At 28.9% G+C, this 26764-nt stretch overlaps 1 protein-coding gene across 4 annotated transcripts in view; it reads left to right on the top strand.

Annotated features, from left to right (window-relative positions):
- The first annotated feature begins 17396 nt into the window (after positions 1-17396).
- The window catches only part of LOC725489 (farnesol dehydrogenase), a 49653-nt gene continuing 40285 nt past the window's right edge, over positions 17397-26764 (top strand). For 2 of the 4 annotated variants that reach the window (XM_016917911.2, XM_016917909.2), the window contains exons 1-2: positions 17397-17710; positions 25555-25868. In XM_016917911.2, coding sequence (XP_016773400.2) covers positions 17649-17710; positions 25555-25868 — 376 coding nt within the window. In that variant the 5' untranslated portion in view covers positions 17397-17648. Of the gene's footprint in view, positions 17711-24231; positions 24362-25554; positions 25869-26764 lie in introns of those variants that run through there. The other 2 variants (XM_016917906.2, XM_016917907.2) reach the window with 2 other exon arrangements.

Genomic DNA, 26764 nt, shown 5'->3' on the forward strand with positions numbered 1-26764 from the left:
CTGACAATGATCTGTGGATCCATTTAGAGCGGCAAAACTGCGGCAGACAGATTTTAATAAGTTGTGTAATCTTGATCATAATAGATCTCTCAGACAACCATTTTAACTTTCGCGTTTAACCAAGATCCAACGTAGACGCGGAGATTGTTAAGACTTCTTTGAGAAGAGAAACAGTTTATTCAGTGACGCGCGAGAAGAAAGTTCTTCAAACCGGAATGAAAACGCGGGAACAAGCTTGCGCTTGTATAATACAACGCCGTTAACCTTGCAGAAACGGTTCATCGACCCCTGCCCCGTCGCATCAACTTCAAGCCGGTTTTCGACGCACAGTTCTGCGGGGGGAGGGGAAAAAAAAAAAAAGTAATCCGCAACGGTGATTCATTTGCTTGGCGCCAAAGCGGAGGAACGATTGTGATGCAAACTTCATAAGCATTCGTCGGGATAGGAGGGAAGGTAACGAGGCGAAGGACATCGAGTTTCGAGTAAACCGTATTCTCTCGCCGACTTTCAACGATGAAATACGTAAATTTCTGTGTCTGGGAGAAGGGAACGTTGAGCGAGATGGAAAAATCGAATGAGGAAGGGAGCGATGAAGGGAATAAATATAGGGACAGAGTTATATAAATAATAAGATATATATATATCTATTTAAATTGAAATAATAAACAAGAAATGTATATCTGAAATATTTTTCTTCTTCATTTTATAACAAAAAATTTCAAATTTAGATTGGATTGAATTAAATTGTTAAAATTCAAATACCACTTTGAAATTGTTCTTCAATTCATCGATCGTTTTTGATCTCGAGTTAAAAAGAGATAATTATTACAACCGCCATTAAATGAAGATATACTGAAAAATTAGATTACAATGAATCAAGATCGAGAAAAATTCAACGGATAAATAATATTTAATTATTTTTATCACTAAGATAAAATATGTCGAAACAATTTTCATTTTTATTCAATTCGAACATGTGGCACTCAATTTGGATGAAGCTTCGTGGAAGAAGCGAAGGAAGAAAAAAAAAAGAAGAAGAAGAAGAAATAGAAGGAAGGTTTGCGAGCAGACAAGAGACTGGGATTCTTAACGGAAAGACCTTGACTCGAGGAAACGAGCACTCCGCAATTCGATTGGCTCTGAGCGGCATCGTGCATATTAAGTCGGTGTTATTTGAATGTCAAAAGTACCCAGGGACCGGTGATTCCGTCTCCGGCTGGATAGGAACGAGGGAAACGAAAGAGGAAATACGCTGGCAGCGAGGCATGTGGGGAGGGGGAGGAGGGTTGGTTTCGAAGCGCACGGAATAAGAGAAAGGAGAGCGAGAAAGATGGTGTGAGGAGGAGGAGGAGGAGGAGGAATTTCTTCGTGCCGATACGCCCGGTATAATTGAAAATATATTCGCATCGTTCCATCGTCCTTTCCCCTGTGTTTCGTCGTTCGATCGTGTGACACGGTGAAGAGGTGATTTAAAATCGTGGGAGCTAAATGCAAAGAGACGCGAGCGTGATAAATTACCGGCTGCGAAATTTCCCGCCATCCAACTTGGATTTTGATCGAATGTTAATTGCTTTCGGTATCGATCGCTTTCGAGTCTTCGATGACGAGAATCGCTTTATTTCTTTCCCTTCTTTTTTGTTTTTTTTTTTTTCTCTCTTTTATTTCGCAATCAACGGAAGCTCGATGCAGTTCGAATATTCTGCGAAATATTATACAAGATGTTTCACGCAACGAGGTCTAATCAGAGTCTCTTAGATCGAGGAAGATGGAATAAAATTTTATGGGACGAAATTCCTAATTTTCCATAAAAAATATATTTACGTCCAAAAATTATTTTTAAAATGACAATCTTTATATATAAAAATATATAAAAATTTAACTTTAATTGTGTAATATCTATCGTATGAAGAATAAACACAAGATATAAATACTATTTTTTCTATTTCGTTCATAAATTTTATAAATTTAAAATTGAAATATCTTTCAAACTTAATCAATTCTTATATTTAATACATTTTTATAGAGAACATGTATAGCAAAAAAAGAAGTAAAAATGTTCTTAAAATCTTAAAAAATCGAAGCCAATTAATTTTGCTTCTTGGATGAAATTTTATTCAATTTTTATCACTCTTTATTTACATTTCTTTTCCCAGAAAATAAATCATCGTATTATTTCTTTATATCATTTTACATTTTATATTTTATGTCAAATTGTTTTCATATATCGAATAGAATAATTTTCACAATGCATTTAACCGTTTAAAGAATCATTAAAAATTAACTGGGCTCCGTATTGTGAATTATCCTGCATACAGATCCTCCTCGATTATTTCCACGCTATTACGAGCCACTTTAAATGAAAAACGCGTTGGTACAGGGGTTGCGGTGAGAACGATCACGGCCACTGTTTTAGTATGTCATTCTGTGGCCTAGCAAGCCATCTCGGAAATAGAAATCTCATCTATCGGAGACCGGCCGGAATACCGCAGGATACTATATCTCCCTCCTCCAGGATTAATTAAGGCACTCTCCGCTGGTACCACAGGTACCACAGGCACTCCTGGCAGGCGAATCAATCGATCAGGTTTACCACCTTACCACGTTACCTCCCAAGCAATTGACATTCTGGATGCATTTTGTATTTTCAATCGTCCCTAATTAACCCAAAGTACGCACCCTCGTACGCTATGTCGGTTAGTCTGGGGCTGTCGTCGCGGATCCCTGTGCTTCTCGCGTGAAATCGCGCGAACGAGATTCAATCAGATTCATCGTTTAATGATCGCAATATTGACGAATATTTCATTGATAAACATTGTGATATCAAGAAATTTGCGTTATTGCTTATTTATTTATAACAGATATTGAATTGTTAGGAAAGTCTATTGATTATGATAAATTTATTTTGCAAGGATAGTATTCTTCTAATGTTCACGAATTATGCGAGTTTAAATATCTGAATAAATAATATAGAAATTAAATGTGAAACAGTTTGTGTTTTCAATCATTTGTATTATGTGGATTTGAAACGTATCTTAAGAAAATTATTTTCTATAGTCTTGAAATAAATGTTATCTAAGAAATTTAATTTTAAAATACGAGATAATATTTTTCAAAGATAAATAATAAATTCTCAAGATATATTTATGTATTAATAAAGTGTATAACAGTTATTATTACAAGATTTGTTATAATAATAAATTTAAAGCAATTTAAATAAACTATATAATATATTGTACTAAATTGTTTTATTTCATAAATCATAAAATCAAATTTATACGTATTCCACACGATGATTGCCAAAAAATTATTCTTAAAAAATAACAAATGTTGACAATAAATATGGAAGAGGATTTTTAATTCTACTTTAAAAAAGAAATTGATTGTTTCCAACTAAAATATTTCTGCATCGAAATATTGTAATTAAAACATGTAACAAGATAAAAAAGAGGAAAGGGGGGATGGTAATCTGTAAACAAGCGTAAACGGTCCGTGTTTGTCGCAGTGTAACCGTGATAAATCTAAATTTACCAGCAACACTACGAAAAAACTAAATCTCCTGCAATTTCCGTACGGACGAGGAGCAAAAACCTCAAGAGCTGAATTCGCGTTGGCGATGTATCATAATAACGTGCCACGGCTATGATACTCGAGAGCAATGGTGTAATCACGGTAGACTATCTCGCGATACCTTGTCATTTCTTTCTCATGCACATTCTTTTAACGCTCCACCAGGCGTCGAGTAATTTGTGTATCCACTGAAATATATGCCACGGTTTCCATTATTTTATACACGTGAATCGAAATCAAGAACCGTTATTCGAACACGAGTCAGGAAATTGTGAATATCATTTTTAAAAGTAGTGTTTAGAATTCAGATATTTTTCTTTCAATTAATTAAATAATTACGTTCCTTAATTTTCGACTTTTTGATTCTAACTTGATCGAGAGATGTTTTAAATATTTTTAATTTATTTATAAATATTAAAATCTTAGAAATATTGATAAAAATTAAATATTTCAAAAATATATATAAATTATTACATCTTTAAGACATATATTATTTTAGAATTTATAAAAAAATCGGTTTCCGGTTATTTAATTTATTCTTAAAATATAATGTATCTTCTTTCATTCAATATTTCTAAGACTAGAACTTTTATTTATTTGATATACATAAACTGAGAAAGAAGTTAGTTTTTTGTAACAATTTTTCATTATTATTATTATTATTATTATATTTTTTGTCATTTAAGTACAAATATAAAAATAGGTACATTGTTATTATTAGATAACTAGGATGTTTATGTAACTATAATATATCAAAATATAAAAATATACAAAATATAAAAAAAAATACATATATGCACAGATAAATGAATTATTTTACTATTTTTCATTTATTATAATTTGTCTTCTGATACGTAATTATAATTTTTTTTATTTTTAATAGTAAGTTGGTATCTTTTAAAAGAATTGTATTTCAAAAATATTTGTTCACAGAATTTTTTTCATAATATTTTGATTCAATTTTCTTTGATTGATCCGTAACTACACCTTTGAGATACTATTTAATTTTACTGTTATTATAATTCATTAAAACAGAACTATTTTGAAGTATGTTTTTAATTTTTACATTTCATCTATCTTTTGATTTCTACATAACAAAACATTAACTAATAACGTTACTTGAATAAATAATAACTGAAAATAAAAGAATAATTTATCGTATTTATGTATTTTATATATTTCAATGATATACAATAGTTTAATGAAGATTAAGAATGATTTTATTTATTATTTTCTTCTCAATAACAAATGAATATAATATTACAATATTAATAATGAAATGAAAATTAATATTAAACGATATTAAACTTTCCTCTACATCTAACTTTTTTACAATACTTTATTATCATCTAGGATATCCATTTATTATCTGAATTAATTGACAAATTTTGCATACAAGTTTTTCAGATAATCGATTAAGAGGAAGAATCCTAAAAAATATATTACGAGATTAAAGAATAAAAATGTTCAAATATAGGCATTTTATATTACATAAAATAATATATAATTCAATAAGATTGATAAATAATTCTTATCCGTGATTTACGAACGAATTACCTAATCATCCCCTCTCCCCTCATGTGTCGACTTTTCTTCCAAACTGCTGTCCATCGCGCGTTTTGTATTCTCCGAAGCTATTTCCTCGTCATCCCTCACTATTTATCAGACAGGCTTCTTGGCCACGACGCCTTCGCCGTGAGAGTTCGTTAACTTTTTCCTTCGTAGCCGTGTCACTTGCCTTCACCGTTTCTAGACGAGGGTAGGTACTACGAAAAGGTATTAATAAAAACGTGTCGCGCCGCGTTTCAACCCCCGTCGACGACGTGTTCCACCCCTCGTGCGTATCGCGCCGTTGGACGGGTGTATATGCATGCACCTGTTCCCCCCCCCCCTTTTTTTTTCAAACACACACGCTCGAGTTGCTGAAAAACTCGCGTCCAAATTTATTCGAACACCGATAATAAATTGTAAACAGTTTACGCGACGCTGGCTGCAATTTGTCCAACGGGCGGAATTGTTGTAATTGTGCGGATCGGTAGTTGGAGGATTCGTTATCCCATGATCGATTGGAACGATTGCAAATGTTTGGTCGTTGAGCATATTTTTCTCTCTCTCTTTTTTTTTTTTATCGTTACAATTTTTATTCGTAAGAACTTTTATTCCCGTAATAATGATGATAACATTGAACGTGAGTTGAAAAAATTTTATCGACCTTCCTTACATCAATTGTTATTAATTTAAAAAAGAATCTGATGTAAGTAAATTAACACGATCTCAAGTTCCAGATACATAAATGATATCGTGATTCGTTTATGTTTCTAACATAATATTTACCTTCGTGCTACGAAAAGTCTGTTTTACCATAAAAGTTTTGAACTATTTTTACGAATTTGTTATAGTTTTTTTCGTTGTCCAATTAAAAATGAATATGGCCGATTATCGATCGGTATAATGCACATTACCATGCTGATTATATATGTATAACCGAGTATCAAAATTATATATTAAAAAATAAATACATTGGACAATATGCACATCTAGTTTCAACACAATCACAATTATTATAACATTTTTACACTTGAACCGATCAAAGAAAAAAGTCGACAAAAATTACATACAAGAATAAATAAAAACGTAGTAGAACGATATAAATTCAATTTTGTCTTGACGTGCTTTTTCCTTTTTTTTAATAATTTCAAAGCCACTCTTGGTGGTTGCACAAATACTTTCGGTCCATCAGTTTTTAAAAATCCCAATTTGCAAAAGTTTTTACATTGCCAAGAAATGTAACACAACACTGAGAGTAAATGAAAACTTGGAAGAAGTCGAAGTTGCGGATGGTAACTGTTACGCTTGGCGGGTACGTATGTATGTAGTGCCAGGCCTGTTTAAAAAGTTTAAAAAGTTACACCGGAAAAGGTTACGCGGTTGCAGCGCGGGAATAAATCATTTAGTTCTCATTTGGTCGGCTAAAGCGGCGGCGCGTTAAGGGAAAAAGCGCATCGTGTTCGGATAATTTGATAAAAGTTCGCGTCGGCGCCTCGCGATTGGCGACCGACCGGAGGAACGTTAACGTTAATTATAAATCCCGGCGGGATAAAGGGGGGAGGGGTGTAACGAGAGGGAGGGAGAAGTGGAGAAGAGGGGAGCGAGAGAGAAAAAAGGCGAAAGTCCGTGGGAATAGTTCCAAATGGGAGCCATTAATTTTACTCATCCGCCTCGCGGCAACTCGCCGCGTAATAACGAACGTGAAACGATATGAGAAAAGTTGAGATACCTGTCTCTCTGTGTGCCACACTTTCTCCATCCCTTCCGTCAACTCCACCCCACTTCGGGGTGAACGGGGCTGAGTGGAAAATCGGAGAAGAAAGTTTCCCCTTTTGTGTCGCGACACGGATACTTGATTTAAGAAAGTTTGCCTGCTAATTATCGAAGATTCTCGATCTTTAATCTTCCTTCTCGAGAACTTTTTGTCTTAATCGTTGATACGTAGATTCTTGATTTATCGTTAATTATAGTTCAATTTTTTCAAATTCTTTCACTTTGACAAACGTTTGTACGTACGTAAATTTTTGTTTTAAATAAGCAATTTTGTTTCGTTTTGATAAAATAACGTGTAATTATTGATACGAATTCTCTATTGTTTATTGTTAATTATAAAAATATTAATTTGCTTCGATAAAATATGTGTTGCGGTTTTTTATGGTGGAATATGCAGATTCATCGTTTTATTAGATTATTTACAAAAAGAGCAATAATAAATTCAATGTACGGTATTTATACAATCATTATATAAATAATTTTATTCTATGTAAGTGTACAAACGCATGTTATGTAAATAGCATGCATCGTATTCGATGTACTGAACAACTCGAATGTTCTTTCGTTCGAGTCAATAAGAGATATTATCACATTAACCTTATCATCCCAAATATAAATATTTCCAAGATTTACAATTATACCGAAGAAATATTTCCAATAAAATTTTTAACAACCAAATAAAATTTTCAAAATGATGACGATATATTAAAAAAAAATCTTTTTGTAAATATTCTCTTTCTCGAATAATCTTGTGAAAACTTGGATGAATCGAACAACTATATCGAATTACTATTGGAACTTTGCGTGTCAACAATACGAATCGATCAGCTCCTATCCTTCGCATAGGTATTTCAATGTTCCGGTGGTTCGCAAGTGGTGGTTTTCGACTCTGGACTGACTCGTCGCACCACTTACACGGTCAGTCAATTTGCGTAATGAAGCAGCGAGACCGAGCCGAGGGCCAATTACGGTCGAGGAGGGTCGACCCGCTGTACTTAGCTTTACCTAAAACCACGTTCAGGATCGCGGGGAGATCCATCGGCGACGTTGTAATTGCGTCACTTGTCGCGAGAATCGAAATCGCCGACTCGTCGACAGATGGCCCCGTCGAGAGGGCATCGTTATAGCGGAACGTTTGGCAAGTAGCGGGTCGGACAAAGGGGACCGAGAAGAACGTTCCTACGATTCGGCGAAACTTTTCAGGTATATACTTCAGACGAGACGTGGATTAGTTTCGCGCGCGTGCATGCGAAATATTGTCCTATATAGGATGTTCTTTCGATATTAATGTAAATTTTCATGGAACATATATATATATATAGTGAAGAATAAGAACATATATATATATATATATATATATATATAGTGTATAGTGTATAGTGAGAAAAATTTTGAATTTTGCTAGTAGATAGACAATATTCAAATTGAAATTGTTTTAAAGTATATTTGAAGTACATAGTAGTAAGATAGTTGTATGATTAAAATTTGTTTAAATATAACGACAAATGAAGGAATAGTGGAAGAAGAATTAGTGGAATTAATGGAGAATATATGCAATAGATATGAAAAATATTTGCATTTTGTAGTATTTGTAGCATTTATGTATTAATTATGAATTCGAATTCGAAATTTTTTATATATTTATATATAATATATTTATTATATATAAATATATGATATATATATTTATATATCATATATTTTCATAGAATCAATTGTACAATTATCATTAATTGCAAGTTTTTTAAATATACATAAAGAGCATTTCACGTGGCTATAAAAATTTAATATTATAAATATTAAATTTAATATTAATTATAAATATTAAATATAATTTAATATTATAAAAATGAAATACAGATAAATGATAAAAAAAGCTCTATAAAAAAATAAAGATTATAAATTAAAACTAAATTTCATTAGAAGAATTTTACTTAAACTTATAATAATTAATGTATACATTTACATTACTTATAGAATTATTTTTTCAATCAAATTTTTAAGAATTAGAATTAGAATAGCCAATTTATTTCATTGTAATTTCGACGATGATTCACTACATTTACATATGCTTCCCCAAATCTCGTAAGAAGCAAGAATTCATAATTATTTGATAGCAATTCCACGAAGAATATATCTCATCTTAAAACTATTTCCTACTTTCCTGTTTTCCAAAGCTTCTTACAAGCGCGACAAGCATCGAATCTACCTCCAGATTTCCGCATTTTTGCCTTCGAGGGATGGATAAAGAAGTTTCCTCTTTTTCCCCCATTGGTGGACGTTGTCAAGGGACCTCCACGTAATGACGTTGCGGCTATCTAAATTCAAGCAGGAGCCATGGTGTCATGACAAAAAATAGGATGCATTGTTTCCCCAGCTATTTTTATTCCACGTTCGTGTCATCTCGTGTCACCATTTCACGGATATTACGAACAAATTCTATTTCTTTCGTATTCGAGACTCGTTACATTGAAATTTCATTTATTCGAATTTCATTTCAATAATAAAATTTTAAATACTCGATAAACTTTTATTATTCTGAACCAGAATTGGAAGTCATTCCAATTGTATGATCATTTATTACAAATAAAAATAAAGACGAAATATAACAGATTGAAATTATAATTATAGTCGATTTTCTAATAAATTATTATTTTGATGAATATGTCAAAATAATCAAATAATAAATGAAACTGATTTATTATATATATACATTTTTTATACATTCTATGAATTTATTGAGTTTCTATAATTTTACAATGAATTTCTGATGAATAAAAAGTTCTGATAAATATATCAAAAATCAAATAAATAAATTTATATAAGAATAATTAGAAGATGTCTCATTAATTTATTTAATAAAATGATGATAATTCGTAAGATATCCTTTCCTTAATAATACAGAAGAAATCAAATATAGTTAGTATTTTTTTATATAAATTTTATCTTTTTATACGGAAAATGGAACAAAATAATACACGTTTAATCAATGATTTTTTTTAAAAAATATAAAAATTTTAATATGAATATGTTTGTAAATTGAGAACGAAAAGTATTTTTGAATGTTGAATTTAAATCTGGCCGTAAAAATTCTATCACTTTTAAAAATGTATCTCCATAAAAAAATCCTAACGATCAATTAAAATTTTATAGGAAAAAGACAGTACTATATAATAGAGTTAATAAAAATATTGAAAAAAAAAATTTTTTTTCTTTTTAATAGGAAAATTTGCTAAATATAGAAAAAATTGATATTTTATATTCGTGTATCTTCTAAAATTAATAAATAATAATAAACAATTGTTACAATCAGATGCTAATTATAAAACTAAATAAAATTTAATCCACAAAATATTTTCATTTTCAAGTAAAAAGAAAAACTTGTTAATTTATTTTCTTAAAAATATATCCCTATTATTATCCTATTCATTTTTCACATAAATAAATAAATAAAATCTGAAGAAAAGAAAAGTTAACCTTGTTTAATACTCCTCTATAATATTATTAAGAAAGAGATAGTTTATAATTACGTCACGAGAAACATTAAAAAATATAGAATACATCGTTATGTCCAAGAAATGCAAAGACACATTCATGGGAGAAATCAATTCCTATTATATTCGTAATTGTACAGTTATATAACTATTGTATGAAACTTATTTATCCTCCAATAAATGCACATATAATAATAAAATTCTATCTTTGCGATTAGAAATTTGAATCCTGGCTCGTTTACGTTATAGAAATGGAAACGATCCATAAAGAGAAACGACAAAGATATCTTCAAATAGCATTGTACGTTTTATCAATGGATTCTGGATATATATTATCTCGTACGTGAGCGATGCCACCATTGTGCCCAGTGGTATCAGGGAGAAGCTGCTGATTGAAAATGCACACGGCCTTCCATCCGTGGTGAGAATGCTCTATGGATAAAAATGCGAGAGCTGTCTCTCAGAGATATATAAGAACTCGGTGAAATGTATTACGGGATCTTGACAAATTGTATTTCACCAGGATGCTCGTCGTCACCGAGAATTGGTTTCACACGGAGAGGGATTGGTTACTTGGGTAGAACTGTTTCTCTGGATTTCTTTTTTAGCATGATAGAATGCAAATGATTTTGAATTGTAAATGATATTGCTTGATAAATTGTTTGTTTAAATGATCAAATTTCTTGAATAATCTTTCGAATCTTCTAAATTCCTCATTCATTAATATAAACCTCATTTCTGATGAAATCACTTTTTATTATATTTTCCATATTTTTAAATTCAAATTTTTCATATCAATAACCAAAGTTCCTCCAAAGTTTCATTCGAAGTTAAATTAATTTTACCAATAGATTAAATCTTTTTAACACATCATATTGAAATATAATCTTGTATATGATTCATGATTTGTTTCAATGTACAATCTATCTTTTTGTAATAAAATAATTGAGAAGACAATTATTGTAGTCTAAAACTTTAAATGTTATTTAATACATTAATTAAATAGCCAAACTTTTAAATAATTTTTCTTATAATAAACTGTTTCGTATGCAGCAATTCAGAATCTTTAAAATAATAACACAGAATTTAAAAGAGAAAATTCTCCGTACATTTTCAGATAGATCAAAAGAAAAAAGATGAATAGTTTTCTTAAAAAACAAAAACAACAGCTAATAAGATGGCAAGATTAGGAGGATGCGTGTCTCTATCTATGGCGGAGGGTGCGCCATCAGTGAGCGAATTCCGCATTCAGATCAGATATGGCGGACGTTTTAGTATTCAGAATACCGCAGATCAGAGAGACGGCGAGGAACGATGAGGAGGCAGAAGCATACTGCTACGAAAACGGAGCGAGCAAAGCCTCCGACAAACATGACGTTTGCGAAGCAAATACATCCGCTCGCCGCGCGAGAACTTTCCTCTTCCGTTTCTCGCTAATACGGAACGATCGACGCGCGAAATTCGAACTCTCGTACCGCGTTACGTCAGCGAACCGTGCTATTTCTTCTTCCGCGAATGAGTTCCGCAAACAAAATGCGAAAAACTCGGGATTCCTTAAATCATCGCTACTCGAGATAATAAAGTTTATTTAGTAAAAATTCCGAGTAAATATAAAGTTTTTCTCTTTTCGGATGAACTTCACCCTTTACCACGCCATTTTAAATTTCTTGTCGAAATAAAATTTTCCTCGACAGGAAATATCCCCTTTTACAGGTTTCTTTCTTTTACGGTTGAAGCTAAGTATGCGTAATTTCGAGAGAAGAGAAAAATTTCTTGATCTAGGAAAATTCCTATATAAGGAAATAAATAAATGAAAATGTTTGTATGCCGAAGTTATGGGAAAATTAATAAACTATAATAAACTGTTTCAAATTGAATAATATATAAAAAAATATATTGCAATTTTGTTAAAATTACAGGTAATTTGAAATGACGATATTCCAAATTATCTTTATTTAACAAAATTAAAAAAAAAAACAAGTATTTATTAAAATTATTTTCTCTTGTGATAGGAATTATTAGATAAATATTCATCAATCGCAGTAATAATTTTCAGTACGATAATTACAAGAAGATTTTTTATCTTAAATATACTTCCAAATTTTTACGTTCATTCTTTTTACTTATTCTAATACTGTATTGCAGACTCGTCATCTGAGAGATTGACACGTCTATTTCTAAATCTCATCGACACGTAAAACAACCCTCTCCGAGCATCTCCCTCTCATGGAATGGAACATTCCTAACGATATCGAATGCTCCGTTCGATATTTCAAAGTGACGCCGCGCCGGACGAAGAAATATTGCGACAGGCTGATTATAATTTATCGCGGGATCCGAATGGCGAGAAACCCTTGCGCGAAAGAAAAATTTCTACCCGGCTTATCAACTACGTGACACGTCGCATCGAGATCTCGTTAAAGGTGCGGAAACCGGTTCGCGGTCGTCGCTCACGAAACGATTTGACGGCTGTCTCATGCATAATAAGGGGCCTTCACCTCCTTTTCCGACTTGCCGCAGCACGCCAAGGTTTATTTCGCGTCGAACCGACCGATCTGCAAAGTAATATGATATTTTCTGTCTATCGAGGCGACAGAACTACCCCGCCGGTTCCCGGAGGAGCAAGGAAAATGGAGATTTGAAGGAATACGAGAAAGGAAGAGGGAAGAAATAATGTCGCGGACGTGATCTAACGGCCAAGATAGAAAATGCGCTCTTTCAACACCGATTATCGGGGATATCCTTCTACCCCCCCTCCCCATTCTTTTTTCTTCTGATTAAACCGATCTCGCTCGGCGAGCAGGAAAGAAAGAGCAAGAAACTTCACTTTTATATTCGTACATCCTTCGGATAATGGATCGAGACTTAGAGAGGGAAGCCTGGGATAAGGCCAGGCTCTCTCTCTCTCTCTATCTCCCTGCCTCTTTCTTTTTCTCGTTACTCCTTGATGGAATTCTCAAACACGATGCCGGATCGATCATACGATTTGCAAAAATCGAGATAAAACGTCCTCCTCTTTCGATCTCGGAATACTCGTAGCCAATTCTTCGAGCGTCAACAATCGTAAATTATCGAAGGGAAACAATACTAAGCGAAACTTTGAACGGAGAGAGGAGTGGGGATACAGCTTTGAGGTCGGTCGGATCAATTGATTCCTCCCTTGAAGAGGAATAAGTCTCGATCTTACCGTAACTTTCCTTGTTAAGAGGAATCTTGTTATTGGTGATGTACAGAAGGAGAAAGTTAGCGGTCACGAACACGCGAGAGGGACATTTGACGAAAGGGGTTTTTGACGGAGAAGAATTGGAAAGAGCGACGAGACAAAAGGCCGATGACATCCACGCGGCTGCCTACTTTCCATTCTTCCCTTGTTGTCCCATTTCACGGGAAGATCACGGGCTTATTACCTCATGAATATGTATAGAAGAGGTCGCTCTTAGGTCCGTGCGAAGCGGAGATGCTTGGACGTGTTCGGGGTTGAAGAAGGTATAGGGGTGGTCCAAGGGTTAGAGAACGGATAGGAATGACCGCGAACGAGACGCTGAGAAATTAACGAGTCACCGGCACCCGGAAATTACACGCGGGAATAAACAGAGTATTTGCGGAACAGCTGCGGTAACGTGAGAATTGGTCATCTTTCGAGATGCAAATATTTCGAGATGGAAATATTACGAGATGGATGGCAATTGGGGTGTTTCGTTGATTTTCCCGATAATCGTATGTTTTGATAATTTATGATTCAGTGAATGGGAAACAATCTTTATATAGAAATTTATCTTGTATTTTTCGAGAATTATAATCCATTGTTTTGTGTGATTAATTATTAGATAATATTTATAATAAATTTTCTATTTCAAATATATTGTAATATGATAAATGTATTATTTTATTCTTTGATAGATTTCCTCTAAAGTGCTATAGAATGTGATTTTTTTTAGTTTTTATTTTCTCGTGTTATGATAATATTATATTTGTCTATATTGTATATATATTTCATAAGTAAGAAATACATGTGTATATATCTTTGTGTATAATTCTATAAATTAATCAGATTCGATCACATATCTGATTAAGATGGAATCTATTATATATCATATATATACATCATATCAGTTTGATATATATCGATTAAAATAATATCTATATAAGAAAAAAATAACATACAAAAATTCATTATTTCCATTATGTGATATACTTACTAATTACTTTGATAATAATGAATACATGTATAGATAAAATATGTTTTATTATTTGAATAAATATTTTTCCATTTAAATTCAACTTTATCTAACAGTTTTCTATAAATTGTAATTATAAACTATAAAAATTATCTATTAAACATAAATTTAAATGTTAATAAATACAGTTGTATAATTATAATTCTATAATATTATCTAATATATTTTTCATTTTTCATGAATATATTTGTCATTGAATTTTAACGAGAATAAAAAACGTGTTATTTAAAGTTTAAAAATTTCCAAACATTTGCAATTATTGATATCTTTTTTTCTTAATTCTTTTCTGCTTGTTTCTTTCTTCCGAACATAAAATTTTCGCCTCGATATCTGATAAAATGTAACTAATTCATGACACCCTTGAAGAAAGCATTGGAAACTGCCTGCGGCAATCATTATATGTCTGGAAGAAATTTCATGAAATACTTCCTCGATAAAACTTCAAGATATTTCCAATGAGGAGGAGGACTTCATAGAAATACATCATAGACAGCTTTAAAGAACAGAAAAAGAAAATTAAATAAATACTATTATGTAATAGTATTAAAAATATTAAATTATTTACAAGTGTCTTAAAATACTTTATTGTAAACTTTTTTTATTTTCTATAAAATTCTTTTTCTCTCTCTCTTAATTATTAAAATTTGTGTAATTTTGAAACATTGCATTGACACGAAATTTGATGATAGAGAAGAAGGAGTGAATTTTTAAAATTAAAAATTTCAGATATTTATTAGTTTTAGATATTTTCTGATATTATACATTGAAAACTGTGTATATAAACGTTACTAATGTATTCAATATTACCTATTCAAATGTTAATATAACAATTTCTATAGCAGCCATCGAAAAGCCATATACTAAAGAAATTTTGTAAATTATATTGGTCTTAATATTTATAGCATCTAAACTATGTATTATATAACTAAATACGAGCGAGAATAAAAAATCAATTCGCAAGTAATAGCAATAGATATGCAGATATAACAATCTCCGTTATTTTGGACATGTTTCGAATAAAATGAATATTGTATTATATTAGAATTTAAAAGCGATCCTCTCATGACCATATTGCTATATTTTGCCTATATATAGAAATAATTGGAAACTTTATATGAAACATTTTATAGAGATCGTCTATTAGATGATGCTTGTACAGCAAAAAGATATTAATTATAGATAGAATTCGGTATACAGTAAAGTTTTCCACTTTTCACTCATATTTCGAAAACTGATAAATGGAAATCAAATTCCATCCCTCGAAATTTCATATTGATCGACGACTGAAATTTCTCAGAACTTTATCCAAATAGATGTGTAACATAATTCATCACTAAAAAAAAAAAAACTTTTAAAATAAGAAAAATTCTTCTTTAAAAAATTGTATGATTAAATATTATTAAATGATTTAATTACATGCAGATTTTTTTCTTGAACAATTCAGTTTTCAATTTTCATTAAAAGTTTGGTCATTATCGCTATAGTAAATTACATATAATCTATATTATACTACAGTGATGATAAATTAGAAAGTTTCGTTAAACCAATTCTTAATAAACGAAATTTATCGCGAAACGTAAATCGTATCTTTCTTAGGACCATCTAAAGAAACTTTTATCTTGTTTCCAACAGCATAGTACCGTGTCGTAAGCTCTTTATTCTATGAATACAAAGATGTCGATAACGTCTGTTATCGTCGGTCGTCTAAGAAAGGGAAGTTGAACGTCACTGGCCAGATTGACTTTTTCCTCCCGCTTTCCTCGATAGTTCCTTTAAACTTCCCACCAAGTTTTCAAATAACTTTTCTCTAATGCTAGAAAATGTCTCAAGAACGATGACGCAAGAATCTTCGTGATATCGTCAAATGAAAATGTCCGATTCCGTTAAGAATAATTCGTGAATTCTTTTCATCAGATTGGAATTTTCTTTTTTTTTTTTTTAAATTTTTCTCTTTCATACCTATCTATCCAGTAATCGATATAGCTACGTGAACAATGAAAGATTGAAGGGAAAAATGAAAAGCGAACGTTTGTACGAATTCCAATTTTGAAAACTATTTCCAAGAGAAGTTACGTATATTTTACGTTATATTTTTATTCAACATATTTTTATATGTGATATCTTTCTTTTAGAATAAATCTATACTATCTAGCTTTGTACGTATAATTACGTATCATTGAAATTTTTAATGATTCATGAATTAATAAAATTTTCTTGAAAACTTATAATTCTTTTCTAATAATTTCGTGTTAATTAAATGAACAATATTAAAATATTCAAGAATTGTCAAATAACTTTGTATTTAAAAAATATTATAAGTACATGTTCCGGAAAATTTATTATTATAATTTACGAAATAATATTTTGAAGCAACAAAGTAATAGAACATTATAAATAAATATTTCAAAAAATAATATTTCGAGAATAACAAATTTAAATTTAAATTTGTATGCTATATAAAATCAACAACAATAGCTATATATATATAAAATTTTTTATTAACGCGATATTAAAAGTATAAAAACTATTGATAAATGAGTATATATATACATATATGTTATTACACATTTCTATTTCATTTTTTATATGTATTCGTGCCTGCGATAATGTTGCTTGTGACGAAAGCTCGTTATGTATGCGTATGTATCGAATACTCCTTTACCGAGATGCAAAATTTATGCATGTAGAAGCTGATGTTTGCAACTGTGAAGTATTTTCTTCTAAATGGATTGTAATTACGACCGTATATATCTATACGAGAGTTGGGTCTTTCACAATGTCACAGTAGGTGATCGTGTTTGACGGTGGAAGCACGTAGTTACAAAGAAACTATCTATTTGTATCCGAAGTGTTCGCGACGAGTGTTAATTACATTCTTTTCACATTTTACCGAGGGCCACTTTTAGAAATCCTTTCCAAGTTCAATTGAGAAGATCACGGATTTCTGATGGGATACAATAATATCGCGGTCAACGTTTACCAAATTGGAGGAAAATTCCTCGAACCGAGTTGATGATCGCCATAAAAAATGTCATCCTTGGAATCGTGTTGCGCTTCAGCCAGACCGAAGTGTGTCAAACATATACAATTGTAAGTGTAACGCTTCTCAAAAGGCAGTTTTCTCAGACAATTTCTTTGTTCAAGCTTTATGAAGGCTATCTATAGTAAAAAAAAAAAAAAGAAGAAAGGTTTTTCTTCGAATAAATTGGTCATAAACGTTTACGAATTTAATTAGCTTTATTCTTTAATAATAATAATCATTTCAGTTCGATAATATTTTTTCTATAATTTTAATTCTCTCGAGTTCAATTTTTAAAAATCAATTATTTTTCCTGCATCGGTTCAAATCTTGCTGGAATAAGAGTAGAATAAGGTAATTTCTCGGCCCATCCGCCTCTTACTTTCGATACTGAAACGCAGCGAATGGACAAATTCATGAATTTTATTCGTTCTCCGGTGAAATTTCCCATTTGCGAAACGTGTAATTTATTCTCTCTCAAAAGGATATTTCCGTCTCGTTTAGCGTATGAATCGATACCGTTAAAACGAAATAAAAATGCAAAAAAAAAGAAAAAAGAGAAAAAGAGAAAAAGAGAAAAGGGAATGAAAGGAATACAACGACGTAATGCGTAACTCATTATCGAGCGTATCTACGCGATAAAGGGCGGAAAATTGTATTATTACGGAAGGATACGTGTGATAAAAGTTTCCTGTTGAGAAATTACCGGGATGGACATCTGTTGTTTTAACGGAAGCTAAGGGAAAAGAGGAGTTTCCTTCGCTTTGCTCGTTAATCGCATCATCTCTCGGTGCGCATGGGAATGACGTGCATCCTGCGGGAACAAAGCGTTTCAGATATTACTTCCAATTTTTCTTTGCGACTGTCTAACACTAAGGTAAATGAGATTCAATAAAATCGAATCTTTTTTTCTTTCTTTCTTTTTTTTTTTTTTTTTTGCGATAATTCGAATTAAATGGAAGCTCGATCAATACATTTGATTATTATTATTCAACGTTTTTCATTCATTGTTCTTTACGAAGCTATTGTATAATATATGCATAAAATGTATACACTTTCACAATTATTATTTTATAATGCAAAATTGATGTATCGTAGCATAATTGTAATGGACTTTTTAGGTTTTTCCATATTTGACAAAAGACATAAAAAAAAAAAAAAACTCGAAATGAAGTCACATCAGAATTCATATATCATTATTTGATAATTAACGAGGTTTTGATTCAAAATCTTTTGGAATCAAGATTTTTGCAATTTTTTTTTTTTTTTTTTTACGAGATATCTGTCGTAAATTTAAACAACAACGGATGGAGTTGAATCGTGGAAAATTTACCTTGATCGAGAATACAAAATTATTATAATAAGGATAATGATGAAATAATCAATCGTGGGGAGCAAACAACGAAATCAGAAACAAGCATCAAAAACATTTCCTCGACAACAGCGGAAGAATCCTGTGAAATTTGTTTGCGCTGCGAAAGCGTTTAAATTATTCCTCGCCCAGCAATTAATCCGCCGGATGAAAGCATTTCTCTCTTTTCTCTCGCGTTGAAAAATACTCATGGATCGGATTACATCCGTGTATCTTTGTGGATGTGACGCGTCCACGATAATTCCCCTCGCGCCTCTGGGAAGAAAAAGTACAACAGTAGCCGAGTATAAAACAAAACGATGCGGATAATCACGACAGTGTTGAGAAATGATCAGAAGCGTCTGGTAGCGGTGGTAACGTGGAAGCAGTGTAGCAGCTTGGACTTTCTTGTTGATTTCCTCGATATTTACAACGAACCAGAATAATACTGTCGGTTGGCTGGCCCGTGGTATTTGAATTTCTTAGGTACACAAATGGCGAACTCTCCGATTTTAATGGAAAACAAACCGGTATTATTCCGGTGGTATGGCAGGATTTCAATATTAAATGCATGCAAATAAATGTATCTACACGAGCGATAAATAGGATCTACATTTCGTCGAAATTTATATAACATTCCCGTTTCGCCCTCGAGATAAAATGAATTTTTAATGAATAAAATTATTCAAAGATTATTGCTGAATATTTATTACACGTATACAATATTAGAGCGATAATGGTTAGATTGCGGATTTTTTATGCAAAATCATATTTATAAACGTGATTATAAAAACGTGAAACTTAAATAGAAATTTGTTTTATTCCTCAAAGTAGTATAGTTTGGTTTTATGTCTTTTTTGCATATTATCTGTATTCTGTAAATTTTACATAAATGTACAAATATCCGCATTCCATCTAATTATCATAATTGAAATAATATTGAAATTAAAATAATAACTCAATTTTGATATTTGTTTCATAAAAATAATAAGTTTGATAACAAAAATAAAGATTTATAAATTACAAATCCTAATAATTAAATCATGTTTGAGAATTTTAAAATTGCAAATATAAAAATCACCTATAATAATCTACAATAATATCATTTGTAACTTAATTTATTAATATTATTATAAATAATATATTTTCTTACATAATAATTTTGTGGGAAATTCATTCCAATTTTTAATTAATATGTATATTTTTCTGTTATAATATATTATCTTTTACATCTTATTTATATTTTATTCATTTATTAATAGTTATATATGATTTGATATCATATATATAATAGACAGAAAAAGGAAATAAAATAATTGCAAAAAGCTTTCAACTATAAATAATATATCAAATAATAAATCAACTCAAAATAGATTTCTGAAACTTGTACGAACTTCTGAACGATTTTACCATAAATTCACGATCACTGACATCGAGATTGTAAAATAACTTATAAAAGTGAAATCCCGAAATCGACAAAACTCTGATTCGCATGAAAAATACCATCAGAATGATAGTGGTAGAATGGAGGAGGACTCGTATAATCACGGCAACGTTGAGAAATGACTTTGTTGGAGGAGCATCTGGTGCTCGGTACCAGGAAACGGGTAAAGCTTCCGGTTAGTTTTCTTGTTGATTTCCTCGCGGTGCCGCGCGAACGAGAATAATATCCCGGGTCCCAGGATCCGACCAGCTGCCGACTAGATCGATATACGCCATTGTTATTGTGTCTGGAAATCTGGTATCGTTTATTTGTAAAGGAATAAACTTATTGATTTTGAATTTACTATAGAATAAATCCGGATGAGATAATCCGGACATTTTTTTAAAATGAATACATTATTAAGTTTAACTACTAAATTTAATTTATACCTAAACAAAAAAGAAATATATTTGCAAATGTGAATATATATGGATTTATATGATAATAGAAAAGAAAAAAAGAAAAAATAAATTTTGAAAAAAAATAATTAAATTCTAAGGTCAGTGAGATAAACTTTGATCACAATGTGATCAATGTGATGGATAAAAAATATATATTATAAATTTAATAAAGTAAAAAATTATTTTCTTTTTTTATATAAAACGTTTCTATATTGTTTATATATATTAAAAAATTCTGAATATCTTTCGTGAAATCATTTTTCATAAATCAAACATCGAATTTAATCACAATTCTTGTCATCGAATTTAATATACAATTCTATTATTATATTGCATATCTACATACTCAGTGTTATCATTTATTTTCTAGAGATATCATTTTTTTTTACACTAAAATTTGAAAAATTTTCACTGATAAATATCATTCGTTTGAGTCTTCCAATTTTTCCAATTGAAGATTTTTTTTCAAATGCTTCTTTTCTTTATCAATATTTTCAAAAATTAACAAAATAAGCAGTTTGTTTTCTGATTTGTTGAATTTTATTTATTAAACTGGATTAATCTCATTCAATGATGTATCTCTGTTGTAGAAATTTTATATTAGATTCTGATTTTATTAATATAATAACATATCCAAGTCTTTTAATATAAAAATCAGAAAGTAATTGTATATCACTTGTTTTTTTAATAATCATACGATAATATTTCATTATATGATATATAGAATATCAATTAAATTGTTGTAGTTTAAAAGATAAGCATAAAATTTTTTCAGGAATATATAATTTTTATATTACATATAATTTATCTAATTTTTAAATTAAAAATAAACAAAAACGATAATTATTTTGTACGCAATATAATATCAAAAATAAATGAAAATCAAAACGTTCTACGAAACTTTTACGAAATCAAACTGTCTCATCCAAAATTATGTAATATACGAATTACAATATTTTTATATGAATATAAATCAGTTATTGAATCTATAGAACAATATAGATAAAATATTTAAAGAGTGATTTTAAAACAAATACAAAATATTTGATATACAAAAATATTTTTTGAAATTTATTTTTCAAATTATAAATAATTTAATTTTGAATGAAGCGAAATGGATGGATATATTAATAAATGTTATAAATTATTCATGATTTTAGTAATTAATGCGATATGAAAGCTAAAATAAATATATTTTTCTCTCATATATTATAAATTTATCGATATATCAAAATAAATATAATGATAATTATATGATATTATTTAATATATCTAATCTAATCTTTAATTTCATATTTAATTTGAACTCCTTAGTGCAAAATTATTTTTAAGTATAAGAATAAAAAATATTATTCGCTGAAAAAACTTATTACTGAACAAAATCTATGAAATCAATGAATAATTTTCAAACTGTTTATAATTTCAAAAAATTTATTGATCAAATTCAGATTTTAATAATTTAAGCATTATAATATCGAAAATAATTTTTATACGCTATTAGAAATGAATAACAAAAAGAAATTTTGTCATTATTTCTTTTTTCCAAATTTTAATCCGAATTACAATTCTCGTATTTCAAGGGCATGGCTTATCTCTCGACACAAGAACTGCATTTTCGATCAATTGGTAATTTTTTCGTAAGAATCGAAAGATCTCTTTAAAGAACGTAAGACACGTATCTTGAAGTTATCCCATGAAATCTCTTGGATTTTGAGTCGACGCCTGATATTCCGGTCACCTTTTCAGCGGATCACACGTAGAAACTATATGATGCTACTGGCGTACAAGAGATTGCGACAGCACTTACGTCGCGCTTCATTTAAAACGAGTACATAGAGGTTGTAAGCAAATGCGGCTATTTAATCCGTAGTAGCTCTGTCGCGTGGAAGTGGATATAGATATACAATGTTCTTGTATGTCAAACACATGTATATATTACAAGTAAGAGGAATGGAATGCGGAAAAAGTTTGACTTTGAATAATGTCATGGATAATATCTTTTTTTATAATCCAAGAAAATAGGAAAAAAATTTACTATTGCGTCTATATCTATACAATTTCGTCTATACATATTCATTCGTAATAATATATACGTAAACATGCATAAACACTTATCTTTTATGAATATATATCGTGGTGGTATAAAACTATTTCTTATAATAATTTGTAATAGCTATAATAAGTGAATATATGCCTTTGAAATATTTCAATCTCAATATATATCGAACTTAAAATTCTGCTATTGTTCATCTATTGTTAATATTTATTTATTGAAATAGAGAATTTGAATATTTCATGAATCCTTTGAATCCGCAGAACGCGAAAATAAGATATAGAACAATATTTAGACGCAGTTACAATAATCGAAATTATAATAGCAATGTAAACATAATTTATCTAAATTATTAATTATTAATTATTACAATTTTATTTGTTTTATGATGTTTTCATTTATTTTGTGACGATAATTTTTTGTGAAAAATAGCTATTATTATTTTATTTATATTGCTATTTTTTAGAACAAATATAAAAAAGTAAAAATAGAAATAATATATAAAATAATAAAATCATTGCATACAAATATTTATTTATGAAATTTGCAAATATTAATAAAAGTAAAATACAGTAGAATCAAAAAAAAAAAAAATTTTTAGAATTAAATTCATTTGAATTCATTATATAATATTTATGTAATACAATAATAAGAGAAATATAAATATAACAATAAATATTTTTTTATAATGATTAATAAATAGTAATTTTATTTATATGAATTTTGCAAACTTTATAAATTTCGTAAAACTATAACGAATATATATTTTTTATTAAGTTATTAAATTTTATAAATGTGGAAAAATTGACGATAAGAACTTTTGAGAAACAATAATAATTTTCAAAAATAATATATGCAATTATGAATATATATTATAAATTTTAAAACTGTTGCATTAAAATTATAATGAATATAAAGTTTATTTTTTTAATGGTTTTTTTTGAATCGGTTATCAATTCTTACTACTATATTGAGTATATTATTTTATTATTTCTAACTTTTATCTAAGTTTTATCTAAATTCTAAAAATAAAAAGAAACATTAAAAGATAAAATATAATAAAAATATTATTAAACTAATTAAAAAAAATTTACTTATAGCTTTAGAAACGAAGAAACAAAAAAATTTATATATCTACATATATAGATAACGAATATATAATCATAATGAATTTTTTTAATAAAATTTTCATATCATAATTTTTTAATGTTTAAGAATATAAAGTTTTCTATTAATCAAAAATTAATTTGCTAACCAAATTGATAACAGTTTGATTATGTAATTTCATACGAATGATTCATATATACTTTTTCAATTGCTATTAACAATTCATATATATTGCTGAACTTTAGTATAACGCGTTTCTTTCGCGAGTGAAGTACTGAATTACGAGTGACTGTAATTTCATATATTATATTATATTATTAAAATTAGGTAAATAAATAGAATATTATTTAAAAATTAGATTAAGTTACTTTTTTTTAAATTTAATTACTTATGAAATGGCCTGATCGTTATAGAATTTGTGTATTATCTGCATTGTATCCTGTATAATATTTTATATTCATATTATTTTCATTTGAATTTTTAATTTTTATTAAAATTAAAGTGGGAAAACCAAATTTGCGGATATTTTTTTGATCTACTGTAACTTGAATCTCCTGAAATAACATTTTATATAATTATAATGATTTCAGTTTTTGAAAAATGAAAGAAAATATATTATCATATTGTCGACAAATATTTGAAAAAAATCTTTAACAAACTTCTAAATAAATCAAATTTAAATAGCAAAAATTGTTTTATATAATACGATTATATATTTAAAATGATTTACGATATATTATATTCAAAATTAAATTTAAATTAATTAATAAAATTTATATAATTCTAATTTAAAATTTAATCTATATAAACCGATAGAGGAACAAACAATTTATTTATATAATAAGCTTATTACTAAAAAAAAAATTTCATATCCATTAATGTATATTTACTCTCTTATAATTTCTCTCATTAATTGCAATTTTTTTCTTCAAATAATCTAAGTTCAAATAAATAGATTTGTCATACATATAAATCATTAGATTAGAGATAATATTAGTTTATTATAATATAATAATAACAGAGTACATTAGATTGACGCTCAATTTTAATTTTAATTTAGATAATAGAAACTTGATTTGATTGAAAATTGACGAGGATTGACAATAATTTTGAAATTACATAATACAATTCAGATAAATAAATAAATTGTGATTTTACAATAAATTTTTTTATAGCATCTCATAATTAGAATATATATATATATATATATATATATATATATATATATATTCATGATGATGTATGTACAATATGATATATAAACTTTTCATTCAAATATTCGAATCTTCGATTTTATTTGATTTAAAGAAAAAAAATTTGTTCTAAATTTTTTCCAAAAATTAATCTGGAAATTTAGAAAATTTAAATTAATGACTTAATTTGTTTCATAACAGATTCTTTGTAAAAAATAATCCTCGAAAATAATATAAGTAAAAATAATAATAAGTAGAAATTTAATTCAATTTAATTTAATTTAATATCTCTTCTAATAAAAAATTTAATTAATCTAATTAATAAAGAATTATGGAACGCTGGGCCAACAAATGCGCGATTGTCACTGGTGCAGCATCAGGCATAGGAAAAAAAATCACAATCGCTCTTCTGAAGAATAAAATAAACGTACTCGCATTGGACGTGAATACAGAAAAATTATCATTGTTGAATCACGAGTGGATGCAACTCGAAGGATCCAATAAATTATGTGCAATGCGTTGCAATATAAGCGATGAGAAAGATCTAGAAAAAGCTTTCTCATTTGTGGAAACTGAATGGAATTCTAGCGTGGATATTTTGGTAAACAATGCTGGAGTTTTAGAACTTTCACGCATCATTGGTAAGATAATTTACAATAATTGTAATGAAAGAAAAAAGAAACAACATGTTTGAATATTTATTCAAAATGCACAACCAATAATTTTTATTTACTTTTTTTATTAATTCATTAATATCAATTATCAATTTTTATTTGATTATTTCTTGCGATAAATTGCAAATACTTTTATATAAATTATAATAACTATTCACCATATTGATATTAAAATATGAAAAATCTTAATACAAATTATTTTCTTTTCTCCTTTTTTTTTTACAAATATGGGATAAAATAAACAGTGAATAGTTGATGATCATATAATAATCGTAATTCGTAATTTAATTAATTTTTAAAATTGATCTCTGAATTAAAATATTCTTCTTACTTTTTTTCTTTTTCTTTTTTTTTTAATAAAAAATTCCACTCTGTTTAGTTGCATTGTGATTAATAATTTATTCTTCGCATTAAATTTCAAGTTTAATTTATTTTGATTGAAAATATATCTGCATTTATGAATTTGACATGATTTTAATTATAAAACATGTAATAATTCAATAGATTGTGATTTAGATCATTGCAAATTTATAGTTTTCAAAATATTAATAAAAGAAATTATTGTATCTACTATATTGAACTTTATTATATATATGCATCTGTGACGACATTTTCATGCCACTTATCTATTGTTTTTATAAATACATCACATCGTGATAAACTGACATTTAAAACTATGAATTCACGGCAATCTGGATCACAATCATTATAATTAAAGTATAAGTTTTTATTTATTGACAGATCTTACATGACTTGTTTCAATAATTAAAATAGCTATGAATTTAATGATTAATCATTATTTCTATTATTTCTATACATATATTCATAGATATTTTACGTATTTTACATATTATCTCTCTATT

This window comes from Apis mellifera, linkage group LG1 (genome assembly GCF_003254395.2).
Source record: "Apis mellifera strain DH4 linkage group LG1, Amel_HAv3.1, whole genome shotgun sequence".
NCBI lineage: Eukaryota > Metazoa > Arthropoda > Insecta > Hymenoptera > Apidae > Apis > Apis mellifera.